The sequence below is a fragment of the Macaca thibetana genome, chromosome 10 (genome assembly GCF_024542745.1).
Source record: "Macaca thibetana thibetana isolate TM-01 chromosome 10, ASM2454274v1, whole genome shotgun sequence".
In the NCBI taxonomy this organism is placed as follows: Eukaryota; Metazoa; Chordata; class Mammalia; order Primates; family Cercopithecidae; genus Macaca; species Macaca thibetana.
The window spans coordinates 70,311,133-70,339,045 of record NC_065587.1 but is presented as its reverse complement, the minus strand read 5'-3'; the positions used below and the strand labels follow the sequence as shown (position 1 = coordinate 70,339,045).

The 27,913-nt window shown below is 43.3% G+C and overlaps 2 protein-coding genes and 1 pseudogene across 4 annotated transcripts in view; all 3 read left to right on the top strand.

Annotated features, from left to right (window-relative positions):
- NSFL1C (NSFL1 cofactor) overlaps positions 1–27,913 on the top strand; it is a 401,445-nt gene that overhangs the window by 111,721 nt on the left and 261,811 nt on the right. The gene's annotated exons all lie outside the window — the stretch shown is intronic.
- LOC126929099 (signal-regulatory protein gamma) overlaps positions 1–27,913 on the top strand; it is a 133,406-nt gene that overhangs the window by 14,449 nt on the left and 91,044 nt on the right. The window contains exons 3-6 of one of the 3 annotated variants that reach the window (XM_050745191.1): positions 5,795–6,112; positions 6,723–7,055; positions 11,757–11,841; positions 12,429–12,914. In XM_050745191.1, the coding sequence (XP_050601148.1) occupies positions 5,795–6,112; positions 6,723–7,055; positions 11,757–11,839 (734 nt within the window). In that variant the 3' untranslated portion in view covers positions 11,840–11,841; positions 12,429–12,914. Of the gene's footprint in view, positions 1–5,794; positions 6,694–6,722; positions 7,056–11,756; positions 11,842–12,428; positions 12,915–27,913 lie in introns of those variants that run through there. The other 2 variants (XM_050745193.1, XR_007717074.1) reach the window with 2 other exon arrangements.
- Positions 19,549–27,913, top strand: part of LOC126929101 (signal-regulatory protein beta-1-like) — an 81,408-nt pseudogene continuing 73,043 nt past the window's right edge.

Sequence of the window (27,913 nt, the reverse complement as noted above, 5' to 3'; positions counted from 1 at the left end):
GCAAATGCAAAAGAACGGAAATCATAGCGGACAGTTTATCAGACCACAGTTCAATCAAATTGGAATTAAGAATTAAGAAACTCACTCAAAACCACACAACTACATGGAAATTGAACAGCCTGCTCCTGAATGACTCCTGGGTAAATAATGAAATTAAGGCAGAAATTAAGAAGTTATTTGAAACCAATGAGAACAAAGAGAAAACATATGAGAATCTCTGGGACACAGCTAAAGCAGTGTTTAGAGGGAAATTTATAGCACTAAATGCCCACATCAGAGAGCTAGAAAGATCTGAAATCAACACCCTAACATCACAATTAAAAGAACTAGAGAAGCAAGAGCAAAGAAATCCAAAAGCTAGCAGAAGACAAGAAATGACTAAGATCAGAGCCAAACTGAAGGAGTTAGAGACACAAAAAACCCTTCAAAAAAGTCAATGAATCCAGGAGCTGGTTTTTTGAAGAAATTAACAAACAGACCACTAGCTAGACTAATAAAGAAGAAAAGAGAGAAGAATCAAATAGACACATTAAAAAAAGATAAAGGGGATATCACTGCTGACTCCATGGAAACACAAACTACCATCAGAAAATACCATGAACACCTCTATGCAAATAAACTAGAAAATCTAGAAGAAATGGATAAATTCCTGGACACATACACCCTCCCAAGACTAAATCAAGAAGTAGAATCCCTGAATAGACCAATAACAAGTTTTGAAATTGAGGCAGTAATTAAAAGCCTACCAACCAAAAAAGCCCAGGACCAGACGGATTCACAGCCGAATTCTACCAGAGGTACAAAGAGGAGATGGAACCATTCCTTTTGAAACTATTCCAAATACTAGAAAAAGAGGGACACCTCCCTGACTCATTTTATGAGGCCAGCATCATCCTAATACCAAAGCCTGGCAGAAACACAACAAAAAAATAAAACATCAGGCCAGTATCCCTGATAAGCATCGATGTGAAAATCCTCAATAAAATACCGGCAAACTGAATCCCACAGCACATCAAAAAGTTTATCCACCACAATCAAGTTGGCTTCATCCCTGGGATGCAAGGCTGGTTCAACATATGCAAATCAGTAAACGTAATCCATTACATAAGCAGAACCAATGACAAAAACCACATGATTATCTTAATAGATGCAGAAAAGGCCTTCAATACAATTCAACATTGCTTCATGCTAAAAACTCTCAATAAACTAGGTATTGATGGAACATATCTCAAAATAAAAAGAACTACTTATGACAAACCCACAACCAATATCATAATGAATGTGCAAGAGCTGGAAACATTCCCCTTGAAAACCAGCAGAAGACAAGGATGTCCCCTCTCACCATTTCTATTCAACATAGTATTGGAAGTTCTGGCCAGAGCAATCAAGCAAGAGAAGGAAATAAGGAGTATTCAAATAGGAAGAGAGGAAGTCAAATTGTCTTTGTTTGCAGATGACATGATCCTATATTTAGAATGCCCCATCATTTCAGCCCAAAACTCCTTAAGCTGATAAGCAACTTCAGCAAAGTCTCAGGATACAAAATCAATGTGCAAAAATCACAAGCATTCCTATACACCAACAACAGACAAGCAAAGAGCCAAATCATGAATGAACTCCCATTCACAATTGGTACAAAGATAATAAAATACCTAGGAATACAACTTACAAGGGATTTGAAGGACCTCTTCAAGGAGAACTACAAACAACTGCTTCAAGGAAATAAGAGAGGACACAAAACAAATGGAAAAGCATTCCATGCTCATGGATAGGAAGGATGAATATCATGAAAATGGCCATATTGCCCAAAGTAATTTATAGATTCAATGCTATTCCCATCAAATTACCATTGACATTCTTCACAGAATTAGAAAAAACTACATTAAATTGTATATTGTACCAAAAAAAGAAGCCAGTATAGCCAAGACAATCCTAAGCAAAAAGAACAAAATTGGAGGCATCACACTACCTGACTTCAAACTATATTACAAGGCTACAGTAACCAAAACAGCATGGTACTGGTACCAAAACAGACATATAGATCAATGGAATAGAGCAGAGACCTCGGAAATAACACTGTACATTTACAACCATCTGATCTTCAACAAACCTGAGAAAAACAAGCAATGGGGAAAGGATTCCCTATTTAATAAATGGGGCTGGGTAAACTGGCTAGCCATATACAGAAAACTGAAACTGGACTCCTTCCTTACACCTTATACAAAAATTAACTCAAGATGGATTAAAGACTTAAATGTAAAACCCAAAACCATAAAAACCCTAGAAGAGGCCGGGCACGGTGGGTCAAGCCTGTAATCCCAGCACTTTGGGAGGCCGAGGCGGGTGGATCACGAGGTCAGGAGATCGAGACCATCCTGGCTAACATGGTGAAACCCCGTCTCTACTAAAAATACAAAAAACTAGCCGGGTGTGGTGGCGGGCACCTGTAGTCCCAGTTACTCGGAGGCTGAGGCAGGAGAATGGTGTGAACCTGGGAGGCGGAGCTTGCAGGGAGCCGAGATCACGCCACTGCACTCCAGCCTGGGTGACACAGCGCGAGACTCCGTCTCAAAAAAAAAAAAAAACCCTAGAAGAAAACCTAGGCAATACCATTCAGGCATAGGCATGGGCAAAGACTTCATGACAAAAATGCCAAAAGCAATTGCAACAAAAGCGAAAGTTGACAAATGGGATCTAATTAAACTAAAGAGATTCTGCACAGGAATAGAAACTATCATCAGAGTGAACAAGCAACCTACAGAATGGGAGAAAATTTTTGCAATCTACCCATCTGACAAAGATATAGTATCCAGAATCTACAAGGAATGTAAACAAATTCACAAGAAAAAAAAACAAACAACCCCATCAAAAAGTATGCAAAGGATTTGAACAGACACTTCTCAAAAGAAGACATTTATGTGGCCAACAAATATATGAAGAAAAAACTCAACATCACCGATCATTAGAGAAATGAAAATCAAACCCACAATGAGATACCACCTCATGCCAGTCAGAATGGTGATTATTAAAAAGTTAGGAAACAATAGATGCTGGTGAGGCTGTGGAGAAATAGGAACGCTTTTACATTCTTGGTGGGAATGTAAACTAGTTCAACGATTGTGGAAGACAATGTGGTGATTCCTCAAGGATCTAGAACCAGAGATACCATCATTACTGGGTATGTACCCAAAGGAATATTACTCATTCTACTATAAAGACACATGCACATGTATGTTTATTGCAACACTATTTACAATAGCAAAGACATGAAACCAACCTGAACGCACATCAGTGATAGACTGGACAAAGAAAATGTGGTACATATACACCATGCAATACTATGCAGCCATAAAAAAGAATGAGTTCATGTCCTTTGCAGGGTCATGGGTGAAGCTGGAAACCATCATCCTCAGCAAACTAACACAGGGACAGAAAACCAAACACCACATGTTCTCACTCATAAGTGGGAGTTGAACAATGCGAACACATGGACACAGGGAGGGGAACAACACACACCAGGGCCAATCAGGGGGTGGGGGATGAGGGGAGGGAGAGCCTTAGGACAAATAGCTAATGCATGCAGGGCTTAAAATCTAGATGTTGGGTTGATAGGTGCAGCAAACCCCCATGAAACACATACACCTACGTAACAAACCTACACATTCTGCACTTGTATCCCAGAACTTAAAGTAAAATAATAATAATGAAAAGATGTCACAGAGGACTCTGTTCCCTCCTCCTTCCAAAATGCTTCCAGCTCTACCTATGATCTTACTTGTTTTTTGAAAGCCAATTGTCCAGGCTTCGTGGTTTTGCTTCTATTATCATTTGAGTTTTCGTGAGCTACAGGGAGCAGGACTTGAGCCTTTTCTTGGTGTTTCTACTCCTCTATGTTCTGCTGCCTAAAGAATAAATGTATAGATTCAGAAGCAGTAATGACAAAACCTCTTGATAACAGCCACAGGGCTCATTTATTAAGCACCTGCTACATACCAGGCTCTGTGCTTGCATTCACCCTCCCTCATCTTACCAGTGTCGGATTTTTATCCACTTTTGGCCCTTTGCCAGCTGGGGTCCCCTCAGACCTTGGTCCTATAAGGGACTCACACGAGGACCCCCTCGAGGCAATGAAGGGAGGATTAAAGAGCTGAGAGGTACAGAGGGAACAGCCAGCTCCTGAGAAGCCTTCAACAAATGGGAAATGATTGCAGACTCTCAGCCCTCTAGGGATGCCCAATGCTGCTGGTGTCTTAATGACTTGACTTCTTCAAGTGACACCCTTCGTACTGTGCCCATAAACTGTTTGCATGTGATTGGGAGCAAGTTAATATTTACAAATGCAAGTATGCCTAACACATGTTTCCTGGTGACTGCTATAGGAGGTGCAGGGTAATAATTAGCAATCTGGAGACACGTTTAGGACTCATCTACAGGGAGAAACTATCCTCATTTTTCTGATTCTCCAGTTTGTGTGCTTTCAGGACCCAGGATAGATTTCTGCCTGTTGGGGTGGCCTGGATCTTTGTCTCTTGTAATGGATTAACGATGAAGAAATCACCCACCTTTGGCTTTCTTAGTACTCAGTGATCATTGTTTTTGACCCCAAACTGGCCCAACTGAAGACCTAGATTCCAAGAAACCTTCCCTCTTTTCAAATTTGGGACTTGTCACAGATTAGACCCGCTAACTAAAAAAAATAATGATTGATAGGAAGGCCAAAGGAAATAGCATTTATTTGTGAATTAAAGAGTTGCAATTTGGGAACCCTGAGTCATGGCAGCCCTGAATAGTGGCCCATAGGGCAATGCAGGAAAGGCTTTTTACAGGGGACTTTCATAAAAGGTTGTTTTTGAAAACAGTTCATTGGCTGGCAGAAATGCTAAACTGCAAACTCGTATTCTTTGGTTACTTAATTAGGACACTCCAGGATGAGAGTGATCAAAATCCCATGTACCTTGACTTCAGTGCGTTGTTATCCAGGTCTACAGCAACATCCTGTGGCTTGACCTTCAGCAGGTGTGAGTGCAATGCTCTTACAAACGCTTGACTCCATGTTAAAGTTTTAGCCTTAACTACTTCATTTTCTTTCAAAAACTCTACTGGAATATTATGAAAAGAATGAAAAATATGAAATAAATTCATAAATACACAAAGAGACAGCTCTGGGTGTATATAAAGTCTGGGTTAAAGACAGATCTGTGTTTATTTTTATGAAGCATCTTCTGACTGATCAAAAGCAAAACTTCTTCCATTGCCTCATTTAATCCTTGTTGCACCCCTGGGAAGGAAAAATGCTGCTGTCCCATTTTGCAGATGAGGAGTTGGGTATGCCAGGCCACCCCTCTCATGGGCTGAACAGCCTGGTTGCAGTTCTCACGGTGGTGCCACTTTGCCATTGTTCCTTACTTTGACTTCTGTAAACACTCTCTCTGAGGTTGGTGAGCTCTCCGGGGGAAACAGGGTAGGACCATTTAAAACACAAAGGGAGACCAATCAGTAACTTTGTTGCTGTGCCCAGGTTGGTGGAAGTCACCCTGTGTGGAGAGGAAGACTTTGAACTCAGGCCTGGACCTCCCTCTGGGACCTTCCCCTACACTGTCTGACCTGGGGCTGGTCCTCACCTCTTCCAACCTTTGTACCCTGCTATGTAAAATGAGAATAAGAACACCATCCTCTCCACATTATTAGAAGAATTAAAATTAACGTATCTGAAGGTTCTTAACAGTGTCACACACTCATTATTAGTGATCATCATCTCAGTCATGTCTCTTGTTTATCGATGCTCCTTTTGTAGCCAAACCCTCTGCCCCAGTGGTATCGGGCCCTGCGGCGAGGGCCACACCTGAGCACACAGTGAGCTTCACCTGCAAGTCCCACGGCTTCTCCCCCAGAGACATCACCCTGAAATGGTTCAAAAATGGGAATGAGCTCTCAGACTTCCAGACCAACGTGGACCCCGCAGGACAGAGTGTGTCCTACAGCATCCGCAGCACAGCCAGGGTGGTTCTGGCCCCCTGGGACGTTCGCTCTCAGGTCACGTGTGAGGTGGCCCACGTCACCTTGCAGGGGGACCCTCTTCGTGGGACTGCAAACTTGTCTGAGGCCATCCGAGGTAGAGGACCCTCACACCCAGCCCAAGCCCACATCTGGCTGCCATACCCACTCCCCTCTCCCCAGGCTATTGCTCCAGAGCTTGGATGGCCTGGAATCTATTCCCTAATTGTGCTGCCCACCTCCCATACACCTAGGTGTGCTGGTCACTTATTACCATTTTATTGGCAGCAGTCATGGGACCAAGGGGACCAGTGACTTTGGCACTTGGTCATGTGCCAAGCTCTCCACTAGAGAGCTTCATTTTTCTCACCAAGAACAACTACTATTAGTGAGCACCTACTATGAGCCAAGCCCCTACGTCTTTGGTGGTTGCACCGATTTTGTTACAGTTATGACATTCCAACTGCATGCCAGGGGTTGTACTTGTAGATTTCACTCAATCTTACCCTAGTAGGAGCTATCAGTCCTATGGCACCTACTGTGTGCCAGGCATTGTGCTTTGTAATTTCATTCATATGCAAAGAGCACCCTCAATGTCTGAGCACGTGCTGCCTGCCTAGCACTGTCCTGGTGACGCCGTCACCGTGGTGGTGGGAGCTAAGTTATGGAGCCCTCTCTGTGATCTGTCTGTGCCACAAGGTCAGAGCTTCTGCCCTGTCCTGTTTCAGTTCCACCCACCTTGGAGGTTACTCAACAGCCCATGAGGGCAGGGAACCAGGTAAACATCACCTACCAGGTGAGGAATTTCTACCCCCAGAATCTACAGTTGACCTGGCTGGAGAATGGAAACGTGTGCCGGACAGAAACGGCCTCGACCCTCACAGAGAACAAGGATGGTACCTACAACTGGACAAGCTGGCTCCTGGTGAACACATCTGACCAAAGGGATGATGTGGTCCTCACTTGCCAGGTGAAGCATGATGGACAGCTGGCGGTCAACAAAAGCCTTGTCCTGGAGGTCTCAGCCCACCAGAAGGACCAGAGCTCAGATGCCACCCATGGTGAGGTTATTCAAAATTTTTAAATTTTGTCTCTTTCTTTCATGTTAAAAGTAATATCCATGCTTGATATAAAATAAGCTAGAAGTCTATGAATACAAAGTAAAATTTTAATGTCAGCTCCATCCCCCCAAATCCCACATACCAAGAGTCACCACTAGTAAGAATTTGATGCACAAGTTAATAGAACTTTTGACATAAATATATATTTAAGAAGCAAAGAGGGAGGCAAGGGGAACCATCTTTTCATAGAGTCCTTTGCCTTCCCTTATTCCTTGAGAGTTGTTACGCCCCTGTTTCTCATCAGCCCACCCTCGTGCTCCCTACTTTTTGTAACTTCTGCTTTGTTTCTGTTTCATCCTAAACTTTTCCATCCACATTTATGACCTCATCCCAGTACACCCTGACATCTACTGTGTATGTTTCAGAAAGACAAATGTAGTTTAAAACGGTACCAGGCCTGCAGGTGACCATGAAAGGTCACAGAACAGACCTCTTCTGTGTCCTGATGGTGATATTTGAGCAACAATAATTACAACCTCCTCTGCAAATTTACTAAGTGCAAATTTCCATTCATCTATGATCTCTGTTTTTGCTTCAATCACCCGGTGAGTCTGGAGTTTTAAAGAAGGGGAAACCAGGACTTGGGAAGTCATGGGGGATGTTGTTGAAGACCTCTTGCCTTTAGATCAGGTGATTGGTTCAAACTAATTAAAGTAAATCTGGGTCCCTGAGGACAAGGTCAATATCAGCCTAAAATGCAAATTTGTGCTAGTTAGAGAAACATTCGTCTTCTGCTGGGCATTATCCCATGGACCTGAAGTTGGCCTGTATTCCCCTCTCTATGACCAAAATATGTCTTACTTCCCTCTTACGTAACACCAGGAGGGGTCTTAACTCCACGAGACTTTTCAGAGGCCCAGGTTCCTCCCACATACCTTATGGTGTTAGTCTTATCTGCTGGGTCAGTGCTAAGTCATAGATTTTTCCATGTCCCTGCCTGCTGGAAGAGTAAATATAGGAAATGGAGGGCAAACAATGTCTTCTATAATCAGAGATGTATGGAAGGTGTGTGATCACGTCCACAGCTAACTCAGTCATGCGTGTACACTCAGTTGCAAATGGAATCCATAGTTGGGTGATCTTATGACTAAAGACAGGTTTATCATTATTATAGTTATATATATAATATATAATATTATAATATATAATATATTATGTTATTTCAAATTTTTAATCACTGAATTTCATAAAATGATTAAAACAATTCCCTCATATCATCTAAAATGGAGTATACATGCAAATTTTCCTCAAATTTCTATTATGACTATTTTTCTGTGCACTAAATTTGGATTTAATTCGTCTTTAAATGCTTTGCAGTATTTTTCTCTGAAACACTTGGGTCTCAAGAATTTTGAGGGGTGTTTTAAAATGATGAATTCAATTTCCTCAATAGTTTAGGGTTACTCATATTACTCATTTCGTATTGGGTGAGTTCTGGTAAGTGGTGCTTTTTGAAGAAGTTTGTGTCCATTTTATCTAAGTTGTCATATTTTTGTGTGTAGAATTGTTCATAATATCTCCTTATTATCTTTTTGGTGTCTGAAGGGTCTATGGTGATATCCCCTGTTTCAACCTGATATTGAAAATATGCCGGCCGGGCGCGGTGGCTCAAGCCTGTAATCCCAGCACTTTGGGAGGCCGAGGCGGGCGGATCACGAGGCCAGGAGATCGAGACCATCCTGGCTAACACGGTGAAACCCTGTCTGTACTAAGAATATAAGAATATTAGCCGGGCGAGGTGGCAGGCGCCTGTAGTCCCAGCTACTCAGGAGGCGAGGCAGGAGAATGGCGTGAACCCGGGGGGCGGAGCTTGCAGTGAGCCGAGATTGCGCCACTGCACACCAGCCTGGGGCACAGAGCAAGACTCCGTCTCAAAAAAAAAAAAAAAAAGAAAATATGCCATTTCTGTTTTCTTCTTCATCAGCCTTGCTATAGTTTTTTTCCCCCCATTTTATTGATCTTTTCAAAGGACCACTTTTTTTCAGTGAGTTTTTTAAATTGTTTTTCTGTTTTCAGTTTATTAATTTTTTGCACTCTTCTTTGTATTAATTCCTGCCTCCTGCTTGCTTTGAGTTTATTTTGTTCTACTTTTTCTAGTTTCTTGAAGTGGTGATTTAATTGACTTGAGGCTTTTGCTCTTTTCTATGTTGTTCCTTTGCCTCTGTTTATGGCTGGGCTGGTATTGGGGGGTAGGTTCCAGGTGCCTGGCTGCAGGGCTGTCCCTCTGTCCTGAGGCCCCTAGTCAGTCTCCCTTCTTTCTCTCCCACCTTGGAATTTCTCCTATTCCTGTTCCTTGTGATGTTTCTAAGGTTCATAGTTTTACTTCTCAGGGAGGTAAAACTGCACCATCAAGACTGGATTGCATTTGCTTTTTAGTTATTCATCCACACTGGCTTGGACCAGGACCAGGGCTGCCATTTTTGGGTGCCTTCGGTTTGCCAGATGTAGCATCTTTGCTCAGGTACTAAGGCTGGAAATGCATTTTAAGTTGTCTAGGCTGGCAGGTAAAGTGCAAGATGCCTTGTGATTACGTAAGTGCTGCACCATTGGTGTGGGAGCCTGGTGACAGACTGTGCACTAGGGTTAGGTGAGTGTTTTGACTCACAGTCATTTTGCAGTTTGGCCTTCTATCTTCAAGTAATACTGAGAACAGGGCTGTGCAGAAGTTACTATTTTGTTTTCATTTTTTATTTTGATTTGGGGAGGATATTTTGTAGAAATAAGTAGCTATGCTGCTGCAATTGTACCTGGCAGCTCCTACATCAACTGAAGATCTTTAAGTGCTTTGACCCAAATGTCCATTCCCACATCTCAGGGTCCCACAACTTCCCCATCAGGACCCTACCCCAGCATAGTAACCGTTGAAGCTGAGATTCATCCTCCTCTGTGATTCTGCTACTCTTTTAATGATGTCCAGAGCCCAACCCTCTGTTCTTTCTGCCATGTAGTCACAAGAGATAAGAAAGTACAGTGCTGCCAAGAAGTCCTCTTGCTTTCACAGTGAACCTTAACTCCTAATCAATCACTCTTAGCTTCTCAGCATCTTTCCCCCAAAAAATTGATGCCCAGTGATAGCCATCGAACAACTTAGTCCTTGTAACTACCATTTCCCAATCTGTTTCAAAAGCCTGATGCCAAGGAATTTCCTGCCTGTGGTTACACCATCCCAGTTTACTGCTAGTGAAAGTTTTATCAACTGCATCACAGCCACAAGCCATGGTGCCTAGCCCCACTCACTGCCAGCCCTGGGGTCCTCATTACGAGCTGATGAGTATACAGGTTTCAAACTTATATTTTAGAGTCTGTTTTCCAGACCACTTACCAAGGTCAGTTTCTCTGTAAGGCAGACTAGAGATGGATACAGGAATGCAGGAAGCTTCCTGAAGAGCTGTAGGGTCAACATGCCTCAGGAAACGGGGAGGCAGGACTGTAGGAGGAGGGAGGTGCTGAGCTACAGTGCAAGTAGGACAAAGACCCAGCTGCTCCTGGGGAGATCCCAAGAGCTGAGAGGGTTTTTAATTGAAGAGAGAGGCGTGGCCCTCCTATTTTCAATTCAGCCAATCTTTATTGTGGGCTGTACCTTAGAAGGAGGAGTGAACTTGGGCAGTGCAGCTCTCAAGGGAGAAGTCCCAGAGAGCCACCCAGCCGAGAACTGCTGGCCTTTAACACCCCAGCAGCCAAAGATGCTGAGATTTCCATTTCTTCCTTAAGGACCCACCAGCACCATTTTATTTATTTAAAATACACTGTAATATCTTTAATGGCCCAAACTGCTCGTGTTAAAAATGTTGATTTTAAAAGCCCAAACTGTTCTTGTTAAAAATGTTTATTTTAAAGCCCGAACTGCTCATGTTAAAAATGCAGAGTCCAAACATGTGCTTCCCTGTAACTGAGTTTGCCCAACTAACAGAAAGATTTCAGATGACACCTGCACTGGGGTGGAGGTGGCCTAGGTGATGTCTGAGGCCCTCCCAACCATGAGACCCATTTCCATGACTCACCAGGGTGTTTTCTAGCCAGATGGTTTCATTATGTCCAGCGCTCCACGGCTCCTCCAGGTTCTGAGAATACGGAGTCCTCCCCTTACTTCTGGGGCTAAACAGGGAACCTGCAACTCTCATTGTGAAGCCATCCTCAAGCCACCTGCCTACGCTTTTACAGTCATTAAAATTTCCCTGGGAAGTTGGACTTGTTTTGTTCCAAAGGATACGGTCTCATGGATCATCCTAAGGAACACTAGTGATGAGCTTCTTTAGGTTTGAATGCAGGTAACCTTGTGACCCTCCCTAAAATCCATGGGCCTCAGTTTCCCTATCATAACAGAATGATAATCCCTGCTCCCACAGGCTTGTGAGGGTCAAGTAAGGAACCCAGTTGCCACATGTATGAATACCTGAGTACACGCTCCCTCCACCTCTTCCCTCCAGGAGAATAAGCTGGCAACCCGGGACAGGATGAGTGAGAATGGGGAACCTCTTTCTGTGGCTTCTGCCTTGTGCTGGAGTGAGGATAGCCAGGGCAGGATGCAAGTTCAAAGGTGGGGCATAGATGGGCCCAGGCAGCCTCAGATGGAGGTGGAGGCCCCTATAAGGGCCTCCCAAGTGGCCTCTCTCATAGCTCCTCCTCTTCCCTGATTTCCAGGCCCGGCATCATCTCTTACTGTGCTGCTCCTCATAGCTGTCCTCCTGGGCCCCATCTACGTCCCCTGGAAGCAGAAGAGCTGACTGTAAGTACAAGGAAGGGAGGACCGACCAAGGGCTATTCCAGAAGGGCAAGGCCAACAGGGAGGCCCAGCCCACATGCCATGCAGCATCAGGGTCCATGGAGTTAAGCTCCCTCCGCACCCTGGGAAGTCTTGGAGAACCCTCTAAGAGGCTCCCAACCCCCAGAAATTATGTGGATGGTATACGATGTGGGATGCTTGAAACGGGTTCAAAGGTGTCCACAGTGCCCTGGGAGTTTCATGGAGGCAGTGATGAGTGGGTGGTTCCTTCCAGGCTATCTGTAGATTATTTGAATGCTGGGACTCGATGGGGTCAGAGGAATCCACATTGTAGACCAATGTTGAGAAGCCCAGATGAGAAGCTCTGAAGGCTATTTGTGCTCTGACCCTCTGGGTGTCTGAGTGGAAGGAATATGGGAAAGGGCATCAGGACTCGGCAGGATGGCTGAGCACACAGAGTTCTATCTCAGGCCTGCCTGTCCACCAGTGACAGGCATTGCAGGAGACCAGCCCCAGGAACGTAACAGACTCTCAGGAAACATTTCTTGAATGACGAGCAGATGACTAAATGTGGATGTGTTTTCCCACAGCTCCTTCCTTCCTCCCCTGCCACGTGGGACCCTCATCTCTGCTGCCTCCTTCCTTTCTTGAGAGGCTCAGCTTGAGAGAATGAGTTAGTGAGAAGCTTCTCTAGACTTGGCTCCAAACGCCTCCCCTCCCAAGACATCTGCCTGCCCACAGGCTCCTGTTGCTCCTTCACACAGACCTTGATGCCCCAGAGCAGGGTCTTCATTCATGGTCCTGAGAAGAGGCCATGGGACTGGGCTCTGGGCACTGACTTATGACACCTCCCTAGAATGTGAGAAACACGCCATGTCTAAACACACCAGGACTCCTCCCATCCATTGCCTTGGGACTGGCCATAAACCACAGACTCTCTCCAGGCTTTCAAGAGTTATCCTGTCTTCCAGATTCCTGCCTACCCCAACTCCCCAGCCTTGTTGAGGTTCTCTATCGCCTCTTGAATACAAATGCACTCCCAAAGTGGTTTTAAGAAAATAAAAAGATTCTCCTTCCTCTTTGTCTAAGGGTCTTACTCCTCACACTCAGAAACAAAGAATCTCTCCCTGCTCTCTCCGTGATGGGAACACTAGTTCTAGCATCCTGCAGGCTTCCCAGCCCTGCTGCTCATGGCGGAAATGCTGCCACAGTCCAAAAGCCTCCTTGACTCCTGGAGTCCTCCTTGATGTCTCTTTACACCCCATTTTCAATTCTGCCTTCAAAATACTTATGATCACTCATGAGACGGTAAGTGTTTAAAAACGGACTCTCTTAAATGAAAAAAAAAAAAAAAAACTGCTTTGTTGTGCTTGACAATTTATGTGGTGTAATCACCCCCAACATGGCCAGTTTCAAGCTACTAGAAGTTCAGGAATTGCAAAATTCCTGAAATTTAACGGTTGGCTTTCAGGGGTCAGTCCAAGCTTGCTGCAGGACAACACTGAGTTCCATGCCTAACCTGAACACTTCTCACCTCCACCACCCCTCCCTGTCCTGGTCAGCATCAGCTCTTCCGGGAACACTGCTGTAGCCTCTGTTGGCTTTCATTTTTCAGCTACAGTGATTTTTGGAAAAGTCAAATTGTTGCTTCTTCCCCAACACAGCTGCATGACTCCCTTCATCCCTCCTTCAAGCCTCTGCTTAAGGTCACTTTATTAAAGGCACCTTTTGCAAACCACCCTGTACATAGTATCAATTCTCCCGTCTACCCCGACATTTTAATTTCTCTTATCCTGATTAATTTTTATTTAGCATTTATTACCATAAGCATTATACCGAATACAGGCAGCCCTAACTTTTCATGGCAGAGCAGGATTGCAAGAATGACTGTGCAGCCAGAAACCCAGGAAAGCAATCTCCACATCCAATCAGAAAAACAGTGATCATTTTGTGACCTTTACAATCTTTTGTCAAAATATCGGAAACTCTCATACTGTCAGTTACAAATGTAGAAGGCAATAAAAAATAATAAATGAATATTTATTAGTACACCATAATTCCAAACATTGGAAACATCGAGCGTTCAAGTATTTTATTTCTTTGTAAAAATGTTTCAAGAGTAGTTGAAAGAGTGCTTACCTCCTTCTTGTACACTTCTGATATGGAGCAAACATCCTTTCTACCTGGGTGTTTTATCACCTTCCTCTCTAAGTTTGGATTTGTTTCTAGCACCTTAGCATTTGCATTTTCAGTGTGGTGAAATCTCTGCAAAAGTTCCTTTCACGTGAAGATTTTTGCTGTTGTCACATCCTCAGGGACACCTTCACCCTATTTGTCAGCACCCCATCCCATATCTGTTAAATTCACCTTCTCTGAGTCCTGCGGGCTGCCTATCTGAAGCTTCTCAAACACTACCAGGATCTGCGTTGCCTCCACCAGCTACTTATGCCTCTATAACGCCACCAACATTCAATTTGAACCTTACCTCCAGCATTTTCACTGCTCATTTATTCACTGTATTTTCACTGTGGTTGTCCAATCTGTCTTTCAATTATTTGTTTCCCAAAAATGTCACACGGGCTCATCACCAGTTACATGAGGTTGCAGTCTTGTGTGACCCTGTGCCCCTGGCCTGTGGACTTCACAAGTGCCTCTCAGTTTTTCCCCCTATGGTGAGACAGGATGGCTAGAGGGGACTGGAGTTGTTTGCTCGCCTTCCCAAGGTAGGTTAGGCTCTGATCAAATTCCAGCAGATTAGGCTCTGGTAAAAATAGTTTCTCCTGAGAGCTGGGCTTGGTAAGAAGAAAGAATGCTCTGGTGTATTTCAAAATGGTTCACTTTCCCCTCCCCACCCCACAGGAAGCGTAAGTGAATATTTCTCTCATATTTACTCTGAGTACCTAATCAAGCTCCTGGAGGTAAAACTCACAACAGTGTTGGAGTTCCCTGTGACTGGGTCCTCCTGGAATCTGTTTCTTAGACTGGCCCACGCCAAGTCTCTAGCAATTCTTGAATTACAGTGCAGGTTTTCCTACCCTGGCACTGGTTGCCATGGAGGTTTTGGCTTCAGGAAGTTGTAATTATCTATATCATTTTGTCTAACTTCCGATGTTGGAGACAGTGGTCTGTTCTGTGACCTCATTTCTCTGACGGACCTAAGAAGAGTTGTTATTTCTTACATCATCTTGTTACTTGATATTGGCTCTAGGGACTTTTTACAGGGGTCATCCAGGAGTTTTGGTTCCATCCTTAAAGGCTACTACAATAACAAGACCTCAAACTTTCCACACCCAGAATTTCAGTCTCTGAAGATCCAAACTCAGTCCTTAGCTACATGGCCCCATGGATCAGGGCTGTCCAATGAGGAAGGGCCAAGGGAACCCTGGCATGAAGGGAGTGCCTCTGGGACAGAGAGTAGGCCCAGGGCAGTCAAACTGTCTCCACTACTGTCCAAGGCTCCCAGGTGTGGGATCCCCAAAGTGGATATCAGCAACTTCCCAGGGGTGGCAACTGTGCCTGCTTCCTCTTTTACTATGAGGCTGTGCCAGTCTCGTGGCCTTTTCCTTCCACGGCAAATTCCCTCCTCAGATGTCATGGCAGGTGGGGCTTCTCCTTTCCTGCAGGGCTTAGAGGCTGGGGTCTCCCCATGATAAACCTTTGAACACAGCAGGCAATGGCCATAGCTGTCTTCCAGCCCACCTGGACGACCCTTGCCTCTTTATGCTATTGGGACTCACAGGTGAGTGCAGCCTGTTCTACAAAGGTGTATTTATATGTAATGTCTCCTCACCCTCTCAGCCCATCTCACCCGTTTTTATAGATTTCCATTTGGGAACATTTTCTTCTCTCCCATCCCAGCAGGAGACAAGATTTGGAGCACCTTTTCCATGAGCATCTGTGCAGACTCTTACTAGGATGTGCCTTTCCCTAGTCATAGTGATTTTCCGAGGCCATGCTTGTACCATAACCCTGGTGCTAGTAATGACTTCATGATTATAGGACTGGACACATGACCCACACTCATCATGTGGTGGTACCTGCATACCCCCCAGCCATTGGCCAGGGTTGTTGCAACTGCATCATAAATCCTCTAGGACAGAGAGTCTGTTTTTTAAAGGTATTACCAAAACACCACCTAATAACTATAACATCTAACTTTTGGAGGAGTGTCAGCAATTATTAAGGAATTTGCATATGTTAATCCGTTTTATCACCATAGCAAACCTCTGAAGTTGATATGATTATTATTTCCATTTTATATTTGAGAGAACTCAAGAAGCAGAGATGTTAAACAGGTTCCCTTAGGTCACACAGCTAGAACTGATAGAACTAAATTCAAACCTAGAAGTTCTGATTCCTAAGCCCACAAGCTTAACCTTTGCTCTTCTCAAACATTCACCGACTTGTCACTTGTCCCACAGCCTTATCTCATTATCTGCACCTTGTGTCATGACTGCAGGGCTAAACTTGACAGAAAGAGAATTTTAGTTTATGGTTCCCCAGGCTCCTGGTTTTCTCAAAAATTTAGGCTGTATCTGTACTGCACAAAGTCAACCTAAATTTGAAATTCAATTCTCCACATGATTTCCACAACATTTTTCACTCAAATTGTATCTATGCATCTAATAGATCTTCATTGAAGGATTGGAGTTCACAGGAAGTCATCTTGCTGCTTTAAGTAGAGATTCTGCCAAAGTATGGAAACTATTCTATCAATATTTGAGTCATATATTTCAAACGATAATTTTTGAAGGCATAATATTTTGTGACTCATCTTTCAGGTTAGTTGTTACTTTCATAAAAGGAAACATTTCTCTTTCAACCATTTGTGCTTTTTACCTTAAACTATACTTCTTAAGATAGTATTTCTATTGCAACATTTTCAAACTGTTTTGTGTTATAGCTTTTGCCATTGCTATATTTATACCTATTGTCATTAGTTTGTTTTTTTAAATTTTTTATTATACTTTAAGTTCTAGGGTACATGTGCACAACGTGCAGGTTTTTTACATATGTATACATGTGCCATGTTGGTGTGCTGCACCCATTAACTCGTCATTAGGTATATCTCCTAATACTATCCCTCTCCCCTCCCCCCACCCCATGACAGGCGCTGGTGTGTGATGTTCCCCTTCCTGTGTCCAATTGTTCTCATTGTTCAATTCCCACCTATGAGTGAGAACATGCGGTGTTTGATTTTCTGTTCTTGCGATAGTTTGCTGAGAATGATGGTTTCCAGTTATATCCATATCCCTACAAAGGGCATGAACTCATCCTTTTTTATGGTTGCATAGTATTCCATGGTGTATATGTGCCACATTTTCTTAATCCAATCTGTCAGTGATGGACATTTGGGTTGGTTCCAAGTCTTTGCAATTGTAATTAGTGCCACAATAAACATATGCGTGCATGTGTCTTTATAGCAGTATGATTTATAATCCTTTGGGTATATACCCAGTAATGGGATGGCTGGGTCAAATGGTATTTCTAGTTCTAGATCCTTGAGGAATCGCCACACTGTTTTCCACAATGGCTGAACTAGTTTACAGTCCCACCAACAGTGTAAAAGTGTTCCTATTTCTCCACATCCTCTCCAGCACCTGTTGTTTCCTGACTTCTTAATGATCACCATTCTCTCCCTTCAAAGGAACACAGCTCCTTGCCAGCAACGGAACAAAGCTGGACGAAGAATGACTTTGACATGTTGAGAGAAGAAGGTTCCAGACTATCAAACTTCTCTGAGCTAAAGGAGGAAGTTTGAACTGTTAAAAGTGAAGGCCATGGAGTGTGACAACCTGTGTTCTAGTTCTAAAAGCTGGGTGATGTTGAACAAATTTATTATTGCCTGCGTGCCTCAAGTTTCCTCACCTGTAAAAAAAGGTTAATGGTAGTGCTAATTTCCTGGGGCCAGACTGATGAATTAATAAGGTAACTGACATAAAATGCTTGGCACAGTATCTGGAGCACAGGACATCTACAATAAACACAGCAGCTACTACCGTTCATGTCATCTAGAGACTAGTTTCTTGTTTTAAAGTGTAATTTGGCATCGATTAACATGATTCTATCATTTTTATGTTCATTTCTGTGACTGTGGAGAAGGAGGTGATGATTTCACCCATTGTGCATCTGCCACATTGAAACAGAAATTTGGGTGGAAATGTGATGACTTTTACGATTTCATTTGACAATTACTCATGATAGGTGAAGGATTACAAGCCCAGCATGGGAAAGAGAGGTTTCCAGACAGGTCTTTCTTAGTCATAGATGATGCAGGAGAAACCATTTCTCCTACCAAGGAAGTTTTTCTGAAGCACAAGCATATCAGGAAAGCAGTGAACTCTTCCTGTACACAAATGTAATTATAGCCACAATTTTTTGGTTATAATTAAATATGAATCAAGCCTTCTGTATGGTTTATATTACTCTTACCACATCACTACAAAGTGCATGTTATAACTTCCATTTACATGTAACTAAATTAGGGCTTAGAGAAGTCAAGTGTCATGCTGAAAGTCACGCAGCCGGAGATTGTAAGAAAAAAAATTCATCTACAGATTGACAAAAAGCAGGGTGAAGAGGATCCAGAGGGAGTGATTGATCTCAGAGTGTCAGAGGTAGACCAAGTATACCATATAAGCTGGGTCCCAGAAGTCCTGGGAAGCTGGGAGAAGGCCACTAGTGGGAAACTCAGCATGCAGGAGGAATGCATTTAAAAGCAATATTTGAGTTCCCTCTTCACCTGGCACCATGCGTATCAATAATAACCTACTGAATCTCAAGGATGTATAGTCATTATCTCTTTTGATGTTAACCAAAACATGGCAGTGATACTTATTATCCCAAGGTTAGAAGGCAAAACTGAACCTAGGTAGGCCCAGTAACTTCCCCAACTCCTTAACACATCTTCTTAGCCAGGGTATTTATTCTCCTGCCCTCCTCAGTTCCCATCTGAACACAGTAATGAATGGAATAGGTGTTCTGTGTGCAGAGCAAAGAGTATTGAAATTGATGTGACTGCCCCAGGAATCTGCCCTCCATATTCTTCCCCATAATAAGCTTATACCCTCTCCATAACCCGTAATCCCCACCTCACCCCACAAAACAGATCCTTATTACCCTAAGCCCACTTCCTCTCCTGGAAGAAGTCAGGAAGTAATTCCTTCTTCTGGGTGCAGGCACATGAAAGTGCTAAGGTCCACCTGAGACTGAATTTGGGTGAAGTTTTGCCAGTTATACTGATAAAGGTTTGGAATAGGGAACCATTTCAAGAGCAGACCTGGCTCCTCTCCAACACTGAGCAGGTCCTGTGGTCCCTCCTCCTGTCCCCAAATGAGTAGTACTTGGTTGAGGCTGGTGCAGAATGAGACCACAAGCCAACCACATCCTGGGGTCTTGATATGCAGAGTTTAGGAAATGTTTCATAACCACAGGTCCTTCTTGGCTTAATAGCCCCAAATGGCAAATCACCAAGAAGACATAAAGATGGGGTTAGGAGTCATGTGGAAGGAAATCAGACCTCAGGTGGGAAGGAAGCATTATCTCTGCTAAGCCTGTCTGATTCTCCTGAAATGGAGCGTGAGTAACTGCTTGCATTGTAGCTGCTTGCTGTGCCTGATTTCTATTTCACAATCCAGAAGCAGGTTACTGCCTCACTCCATCACAGCCACTTCCTCTTGAACTCAGGGAGGTAGGGTTTGTCTTGTCTCCTCAGAGCAGAGTCTGCGATCTTCTCAGCACAGACGTTTGGACAGAGCAGGCTCTTAAATTCTCCAGAATGCCTGTCCCAGCCTCCTGGTCCCACCTTCCTGGTCCTTTCCTGCTGATGACGCTACTGCTGGGGGCACTCACAGGTGAGCATTGCCTTGGGTTAAAATATTTTTCCCTGCCCACTGAGCCATGGCCTGCCCCCGGACTTCCAGGTATTCCAGACAATGACAACTGCTGCCAAGAAAGGCCAAGGATTAGGCCTTGACTGAGAGCAGAAAATCAAGGAGCAGAGTGCTTTCTCTGTGCATTTGCAGCTGGCTACCAGAGGCATTGAACCACAGGATGATTCAACTCCCACTACAACAATTACTTACATTTTGATAGTATTTCAACTGACAAAGCAGAGAAGAATTATTATTTAAATCCTTACCAGTCCTGAGGCCCTAGGGCCAAGTGACAAGCCCAAGTACACTGAATGAGCTCAGAGACACCCTAACAGGGTTATGTGGCTCCAGGCCCAGCATTCTCTCTTCACCAAACTGAGGATGTGAAGTCTGTAATGATGCTCACTTGAGTAGGGCAGTGGTGCAGTGTGTCCCAGGAATGTTCAGCCACCATCCTACCTAAGGGTGCTCCTTACTTCGTCCTCTGTTTCCCCATGCTCCTCCCTCCCCTGTGACCTTATTCTTACTACCCATTTCTCTGTGACCTGTTCCTCTTTAAGAAGTTCCACATTTGCTACTTACTGGGTCCTTATTCCTTTTCTAGGGCTTCCATAACAAAGAACTGCCTGCTGGGCAGCTAAAACTACAGACATTTACTTCCTTGCAGTTAGGGAGGCTGAAGTCCAAGATCAAGGAGTCAGCAGGGTTAGTTTCTACTGAGGTCTCTCTCCTTGGATTTTAGAGGGCCATTTTCTCTCTCTGTCTTAACACATGGTCTTCCTCTGTGTGTGTCTGTGTCCTCATCTCTTCTTATGAGAATATCAATCACGTTGGATTAAGGCCCACCCCAATGACCTCATTTAACTAAATTACTTCTTGAAGACCCTGTCTCCCAAACTGTAACATTCAGAGGTGCTGGGGATTAGAGCTTCAACACGTGCATTTTGAGGAACACATTCAGCCCATAACAGATACTACAACCTCCCTTGGTTCTCTTAATTTCCCATGGATAATTTCTTTCCCCTTCCCCAAGACAGGCAGGATTGGAGGGCCTTTCCTGGTGCAGCCTGGGAGAGCCCTGCTCACAGCTCCCAGGCAAGTTACCTGTCCTGATCGCTTCTCAGGCCATGGAGCCGACCCCAGAACCAGAGGGCTGGGCACAGCAGCCTCTCAGTTCCCCAATGGGCCCTTCTGTGATGTCACCTCACAGGCCCTAGAGGGCAGGGGTCTCACTTTTCAAATTATTTTTCTCACACATACACTGTACCCAAATGGTAGCAGTAAGAGTTTAACAATTGAGCTCTTCCTACCATGTAGACACAGTTATTAGCAGTTTGCCTGCTTTATCTCCACTAATCCTCACAACATCCCTGTGTGAAAGCTACAACTCTTATCCCCTATTTGCAAACAAGGAGTCAAGTGGAGGGAAGAACTTCTCCATTCATTGTCTTCTACCTCAGTCTGTGGAGAAGCTGGAATTCAAGTCCAGGTCGACCAGCTCCAGAGTTCATTCTTTTAGTCATGTTATGCTACTAGCAGAAATATTAGAAAATGCGAGGAAGTAAACATAGAATTAATTATTGCCACCCCCGCGTAGCCCCCATGGCTACGGGGAGCCCCATCGCCGGGGGGTGAGGCACACCCTGCGACCTGGCTCCTAGCAGCCACCCCCGCCTTGCCCCCTGGCTACTGGGAGCCCCGTCGCCAGGGGGAGGCACCCCCGCGACCGGGCTCCAAGCAGCCACACCCGACTTGCCCCCCTGGCTACTGGGAGCCCCGACTCAGCGAGGGAGGTGAGGCACCCCTGCAACCGAGCTCCCACCAGCCACCCCTGCCTCATCCCCCTGGCTACTGGGAGCCATGGTGGACTCAGCCTGTTTCCAATATTGTCAGTAATATCATCTTCCCCTCTGAACATTATGAACTCTTTCACAGACGGTTGTACAACCCCACTATGCACACCCTCAGAGGGTGTACAGCCCTCTCTATTAGGAGTCATATCATCCTCTTCCTCCCTGAATATTAACAACAGGATCCCAGGAGTGTTTCTATTCCCTGTGATATTGGGTATCATATCCTTTTCTCTCAAGCAGAAGTTCGAAACAATAACACTGGGGGCGTGTACACCTTCTCTGATATATTAATTAATATCATCCTCTCCCTGGTGGATATCAAGAACAAGTCTATTAATTATTAATATAATAAATATAATAACTAATACTAATTATCAATATTAATGATCACATTAAGGATCATAGAAATTCGTACTGGTTTAAAATATTAACAATCTGTAATAATAATTAATAGTAATATCACTATTAATAATTAATAATGATATCAGCTTTTAATGTTTCTTAAATCAATACAAAGTGATGTTGGTAATAAAAAAATAATTAGCATTAGGGACTAATAATATTGTTAAATGGCATTAATATTAATAATTAATTTGAAGCCTGCTTAATCATGTATTTAAAATAATTATCCATACTTAATAATGGTATCCTATCAATTATTAGTATCATTGATAATTATTAAAATTGATCATTGATGTTTAATAATCATATTATTACTCCTAATACCACAGGGATTGTACACCTACCTGTGATGCTGTTCCTAATATCCAGGAACGGAGAGCACGATTTTAGTTTTAATATCACAGTAGGTGTACACTCACCCCATGACACCGATCCTAATATAAACGGGTAGAGTATGACATGATTCCAAACATAGCAATGAATGGACAATCACCCGGTAATATTGCTCCTAATATTCCCGGAAGAAGCCTATGCTATTATTCCAATATTTCAGGGAGTGTACAGCTCTTCTGTGATATTGTTCCTAGTATACAGAGGGGGAGAGGATGATAATAATTTGTAGGCTGTGTTCACCTGCCCTGTGATATTGTAACTAATATCCTGGGAGGGAGAGGATGATATTACACTCTGTACAGCAGGAGGCGTCCACCCAGTCTGGGATATGGTTCCTAATATCCATGGAGGGGAGAAGCTGATATTACTCACAATATGGCAGAGGGTGTACATCCACCCTGTGACATTCTTCTTAATATTTCAAGGCCGAGAGCTTGATATTACTCCCAGTATCGCAGACACTGTACAACCCCTTCTGATACTCTTCCTGATATCTGGAAGGGGAGAAGATGGTATTACTCCCCATAACACAGGAGATGAACAAAAACTGTGTGATACCAGTGAGACACCCCCCCCAGCGATGTAGTGACTAAGAGGCAATCCCTCTCCCCGCTGGCTACTGGGAGCCCCATCGCTGGGGGATGAGGCACGCCCCCTGATCAGGCTCCCAGCAGCTACCCCCGACCGGCCACCCTGGCTACTGGGAGCCATGTGGACTCACAGCCTCTTTCTTGTATTGTGAGTAATATCATCTCCCCATCTGAAAATTATCAACTTCTTCTCAGACGAATGTACACCCCCAGTGTGCACACCCTCAGAGAGTGTAACCCCCTCTGTATTAGGAGTCATATCAGCCTCTTCCTCCCTGAATATTAAGAACAGTATCCCAGGGTTGTTTCTACTCCCAGTGATATTGATTGTCAGATCCTCCTCTCCCAAGCAGAAATTTGAAACACTATCACGGGAGGTGTACACCATTTGTGATATATAAATTAACATCGTCCTCTCCCCAGTGGATATCAGGAACAAGTCTATTAATAATTAATATTAATAATTCTATTAATATTAACAATAATTATTGATTTTAATGATCACAATGAAGAGAGTAAAAATTAATACTGGTTTAAATGTTAACGATTTGCAATTATAATTATTAGCAATATCACTATTAATAAAAAATTGTGATATTAGCAATTAATGTGAATTAAATCAATACCAAGTGATGCTGGTAATCAAATAATAATTAGTATTAGGAACTAATAATATTATTTGATGACATTAATATTAATAATTAATTGAAATTAATTATAATTAATGCATAATCATGTTTATAAAATCATTATCCATAATTAATAACGGTATCTTGTGAATTATTAGTATCATTGATAACTATTAAAATCGATCATTGATGTTTATAATCATATTATTATTCCTAATTCCACAGGGAGTGTAAATCTACCTGTGATGCTGTTCCTAATATCCAGGGACGGAAAACATGATTTTACTTTTAATATCGCAGTAGGTGTACACTCACCACGTGACACTGATCCTAATATAAAAGGGGGTAGACTATGACATGACTCCAAACATAGCAATGAATGGACAGCTACCCGGGAATATTGCTCCTAATATTCCCGCAAGAAGTCTATGCTATTAGTCCCAATATGGCAGAGAGGGTACAGCTCTTCTGAGATATTGTTCCTAGTATACAGAGGGGAAGAGGATGATAATAATTCGCAGGCAGTGTGATCCCGCCCAGTGATATTGTAATTACTATTCTGGGAGGGAGAGGATGATATTACACTCTGTACAGCAGGAGGCGTCCACCCAGTCTGGGATATTGTTCCTAATATCCACGGAGGGGACAGGCTGATATTACTCGAAAAGTGGCACAGGGTGTACATCCACCCTCATTCATCCTTCGCAATATTCCAAGGCTGAGAGATTGATATTACTCTCACTATCACAGACACTATACAATCCCTTGTGATACTCTTCCAGATATCCAGATCCGGTTCCCAGCAGCCACAACCGGCCCACCCCCCTGGCTTCTGGGAGCCCCATCGCCGAGGGGTGAGGCACCCCCGCGTACAGGCTCCCAGCCGCCACCCCCGGCCCACCCCTCTGGCTTCTGGTAGCCACCCCCGGCCCGCCCCCCTGACTACTGGGAGCCATGTGGACTCTCAGCCTCTTTCTGGTATTGTGAGTAATATCAGCTCCCCATCTGAATATTATCAACTCCTTCTCAGACGAATGTACACCCCCAGTGTGCACACCCTCAGAGGGTGTAACCCCCTCTGTATTAGGAGTCATATCAGCCTCTTCTTCCCTCAATATTACGAACAGTATCCCAGGGTTGTTTCTACTCCCAGTGATATTGATTGTCATATCCTCCGCTCCCAAGCAGAAATTTGAAACACTATCACGGGAGGTGTACACCCTTTGTGATATATAAATCAACATCGTCCTCTCCCCGGTGGATATAAGGAACACGTCTATTGTTATTATTGATATTAATGATCACAATAAAGAGAGTAAAAATTAATACTGGTTTAAAATGTTAACGATTTGTAATAATAATTATTAGTAATATCACTATTAATAATTAAATTATGATATTAGCAATTAATGTGACTTAAATCACTACCAAGTGATGCTGGTAATCAAATAATAATTAGTATTAGGAACTAATAATATTATTTGATGACATTAATATTAATAATTAATTGAAAGCATGCATAATCATGTATTTAAAATCATTATCCGTACTTAATGATGGTATCCTGTGAATTATTAGTATCATTGATAACTATTAAAATCGATCATTGATGTTTAGTAATCATATTATTATTCCTAATTCCACAGGGAGTGTAAACCTACCTGTGATGCTGTTCCTAATATCCAGGGACGGAAAGCATGATTTTACTTTTAATATCGCAGTAGGTGTACACTCACCACGTGACACTGATCCTAATATAAACGGGTGTAGACTATGACATGACTCCAAACATAGCAATGAATGGACAGCTACCCGGGAATATTGCTCCTAATATTCCCGGAAGAAGCCTATGCTATTACTCCCAATATGGCAGAGAGGGTACAGCTCTTCTGAGATATTGTTCCTAGTATACAGAGGGGGAGAGGATGATAATAATTCACAGGCTGTGTGATCCCGCCCAGTGATATTGTAATTACTATTCTGGGAGGGAGAGGATGATATTACACTCTGTACAGCAGGAGGCGTCCACCCAGTCTGGGATATTGTTCCTAATATCCATGGAGGGGACAGGCTGATATTACTCGCAATGTAGCAAAGGGTGCACATCCAGCCTGATTCATCCTTCGCAATAATCCAAGGCAGAGAGATTGATATTACCCGCAATATCACAGACGCTGTACCACCCCTTAAGATACTCTTCCAGATATCCAGATCCGGTTCACAGCAGCCACCCCCGGCTGGCCACCCTGGCGTCTGGGAGCCCCATCACCGGGGGATGAGGCACGCCCCCCAATCGGAATCCCAGCCGACACCCCTGGCCCGCCCCGCTGGCGTCTGGGAGCCCCATCGCCGGGGGGTGAGGCACCCCCCGCGATCGGGCCCCCAGCCGCCACCCCCGGCCCGCCCCCCTGGCGTCTGGGAGCCCCATCGCGGGGGGTGAGGCACACCCCGCGATCGGGCCCCCAGCCGCCACCCCCGGCCCGCCCCCCTGGCGTCTGGGAGCCCCATCGCCAGGGGATGAGGCACCATTTAGTGGCTGCTAGAAACATTGCTTCTGTTTGTAAGTTCCTATTAAATGTTTCTTTCTGAGAAACCATATTTGTCAGCCTCTTTGTTTGGCCTCTCAGCTTCTTTGGTCTTTGGGGATAGGTTTGCACAGACCTGCTCACCGTGAAACACCTGGTGACTTTTAATGAAAAATGGTATTAGAAACCAAGATCTAGGCACTAGATATGCTCATCGCTTGTGGGGTGTTGTTTCTTTTAGGCCCCCTTAGCTGACAGGGCAAAGAAATATTTGTGTGTATATTTACCCATATATGTATATGTATATATATGTATATATGCCTTCCTTATCTGTAAATTTCAACTCCAAACAATGAGAAGCATGAGATGCCTGCCATCCCTCACACATTCACTTAATTGCTTAATCCAAGTATACATATATAGCAGTGTCAGAATTGTTAACCTCTACCTCAATGGGAAATAATTTTATCAACTAGAATACAGTGCCAACATGCAATTTCCTTGCTTTTAGTCTTTTATTTTCCATTCATTCCCAAAGTTATTTCAGTCACCCTCTTGTTTCTCACCTCCTTCAGTGATGTTTTATATGCTTATAATACAGTCATACATACATATAATAGTTAGATTTTCTTGTCATAGTTTGAATTCTTTCCTTTGACCCCTTGACCTCCTAAATGATATTTTAATGTGTATCCATTGATTCACTCTGTGCTGTAAAGTTCTGTGGGTTTTATCATACAGAATAGTTACATTACCCTAGAAATCTGTGCTTCACCTACGTATCCCTCATATCCCTCCCCTCTCCCCTGAACCCCAGCAAAAAAAAAAAAAAAAAAAAAAAAAACAAAAAAACTGATCTTTTTACTATATGGTTTTACATCTTCTAGAATGCTATATAATCAGATTCTGTTTATATATTTAGTACATTTTCCACATTTTTCTTTTTTGTTGTTGGTGGTGACTTTTCTGCTTAAATGGGCCCCATTCATAAAACTGAGGTTCTGTCGAGTGTTCCCTAGCAACAGATGGCTCCGATATGCCTTATAAAGAAAATGTATGTATTAGATAAGCTTTTCAGACATGAGTTACAGCATTTTTGGCTGTGAGTTCAATGTTAAGAAATCAACAATATATATTAAATAAGATGTCTTTTTAACAGAAACACACATAAAGCAAGTTTATGTACTGACTTTGATGAAAATGAAGATAATAGGAATTTAACACTGTGTTACTCCTAAAGGCAATGCTTCAGTATTTGCTAATTCAGTATTTGTGGCATCTTTATAACTACCACAATAATGAGAATTGACTGTATCATTTCAAATATGGTTTCAAGCCTAGTGCCTCTCTAATCATCACAGAGACTTAAACTTATGTGACTTTACTGTTTATTAAACAATTTCTGACATATTTTCTCAATACCCATTAGAGCAGATATTATTATACCTGTTTCCTGTGTGAGAAGGAAGTATAACTAAATTTTTGCCCAAATTGGTGGTACCTTGGAAAAGACTGGGACTTAATCTTGAAATGTAGCTTATTGTTCTTTCTCCTAACAGCTGGTTCATCAGATCCAGACACTACTATGGCCATTCTTGCATCTGAAGTACACCCACCTTGGATCACTTAAGAAATATTATAAGCATTTCAGAATGTAGCAAATACCTTTTTCTGATTTTCTCTTGTCCTAGCTCTACAGACCAGGTAGCTAGAAAATTCAGCTTAGGCCTGGATTTATCACCACTCACTCATCCAATTCCCGGTTACAGAGCTAACCCACTATCACATTCTACTCCAGATCTCTCTTTG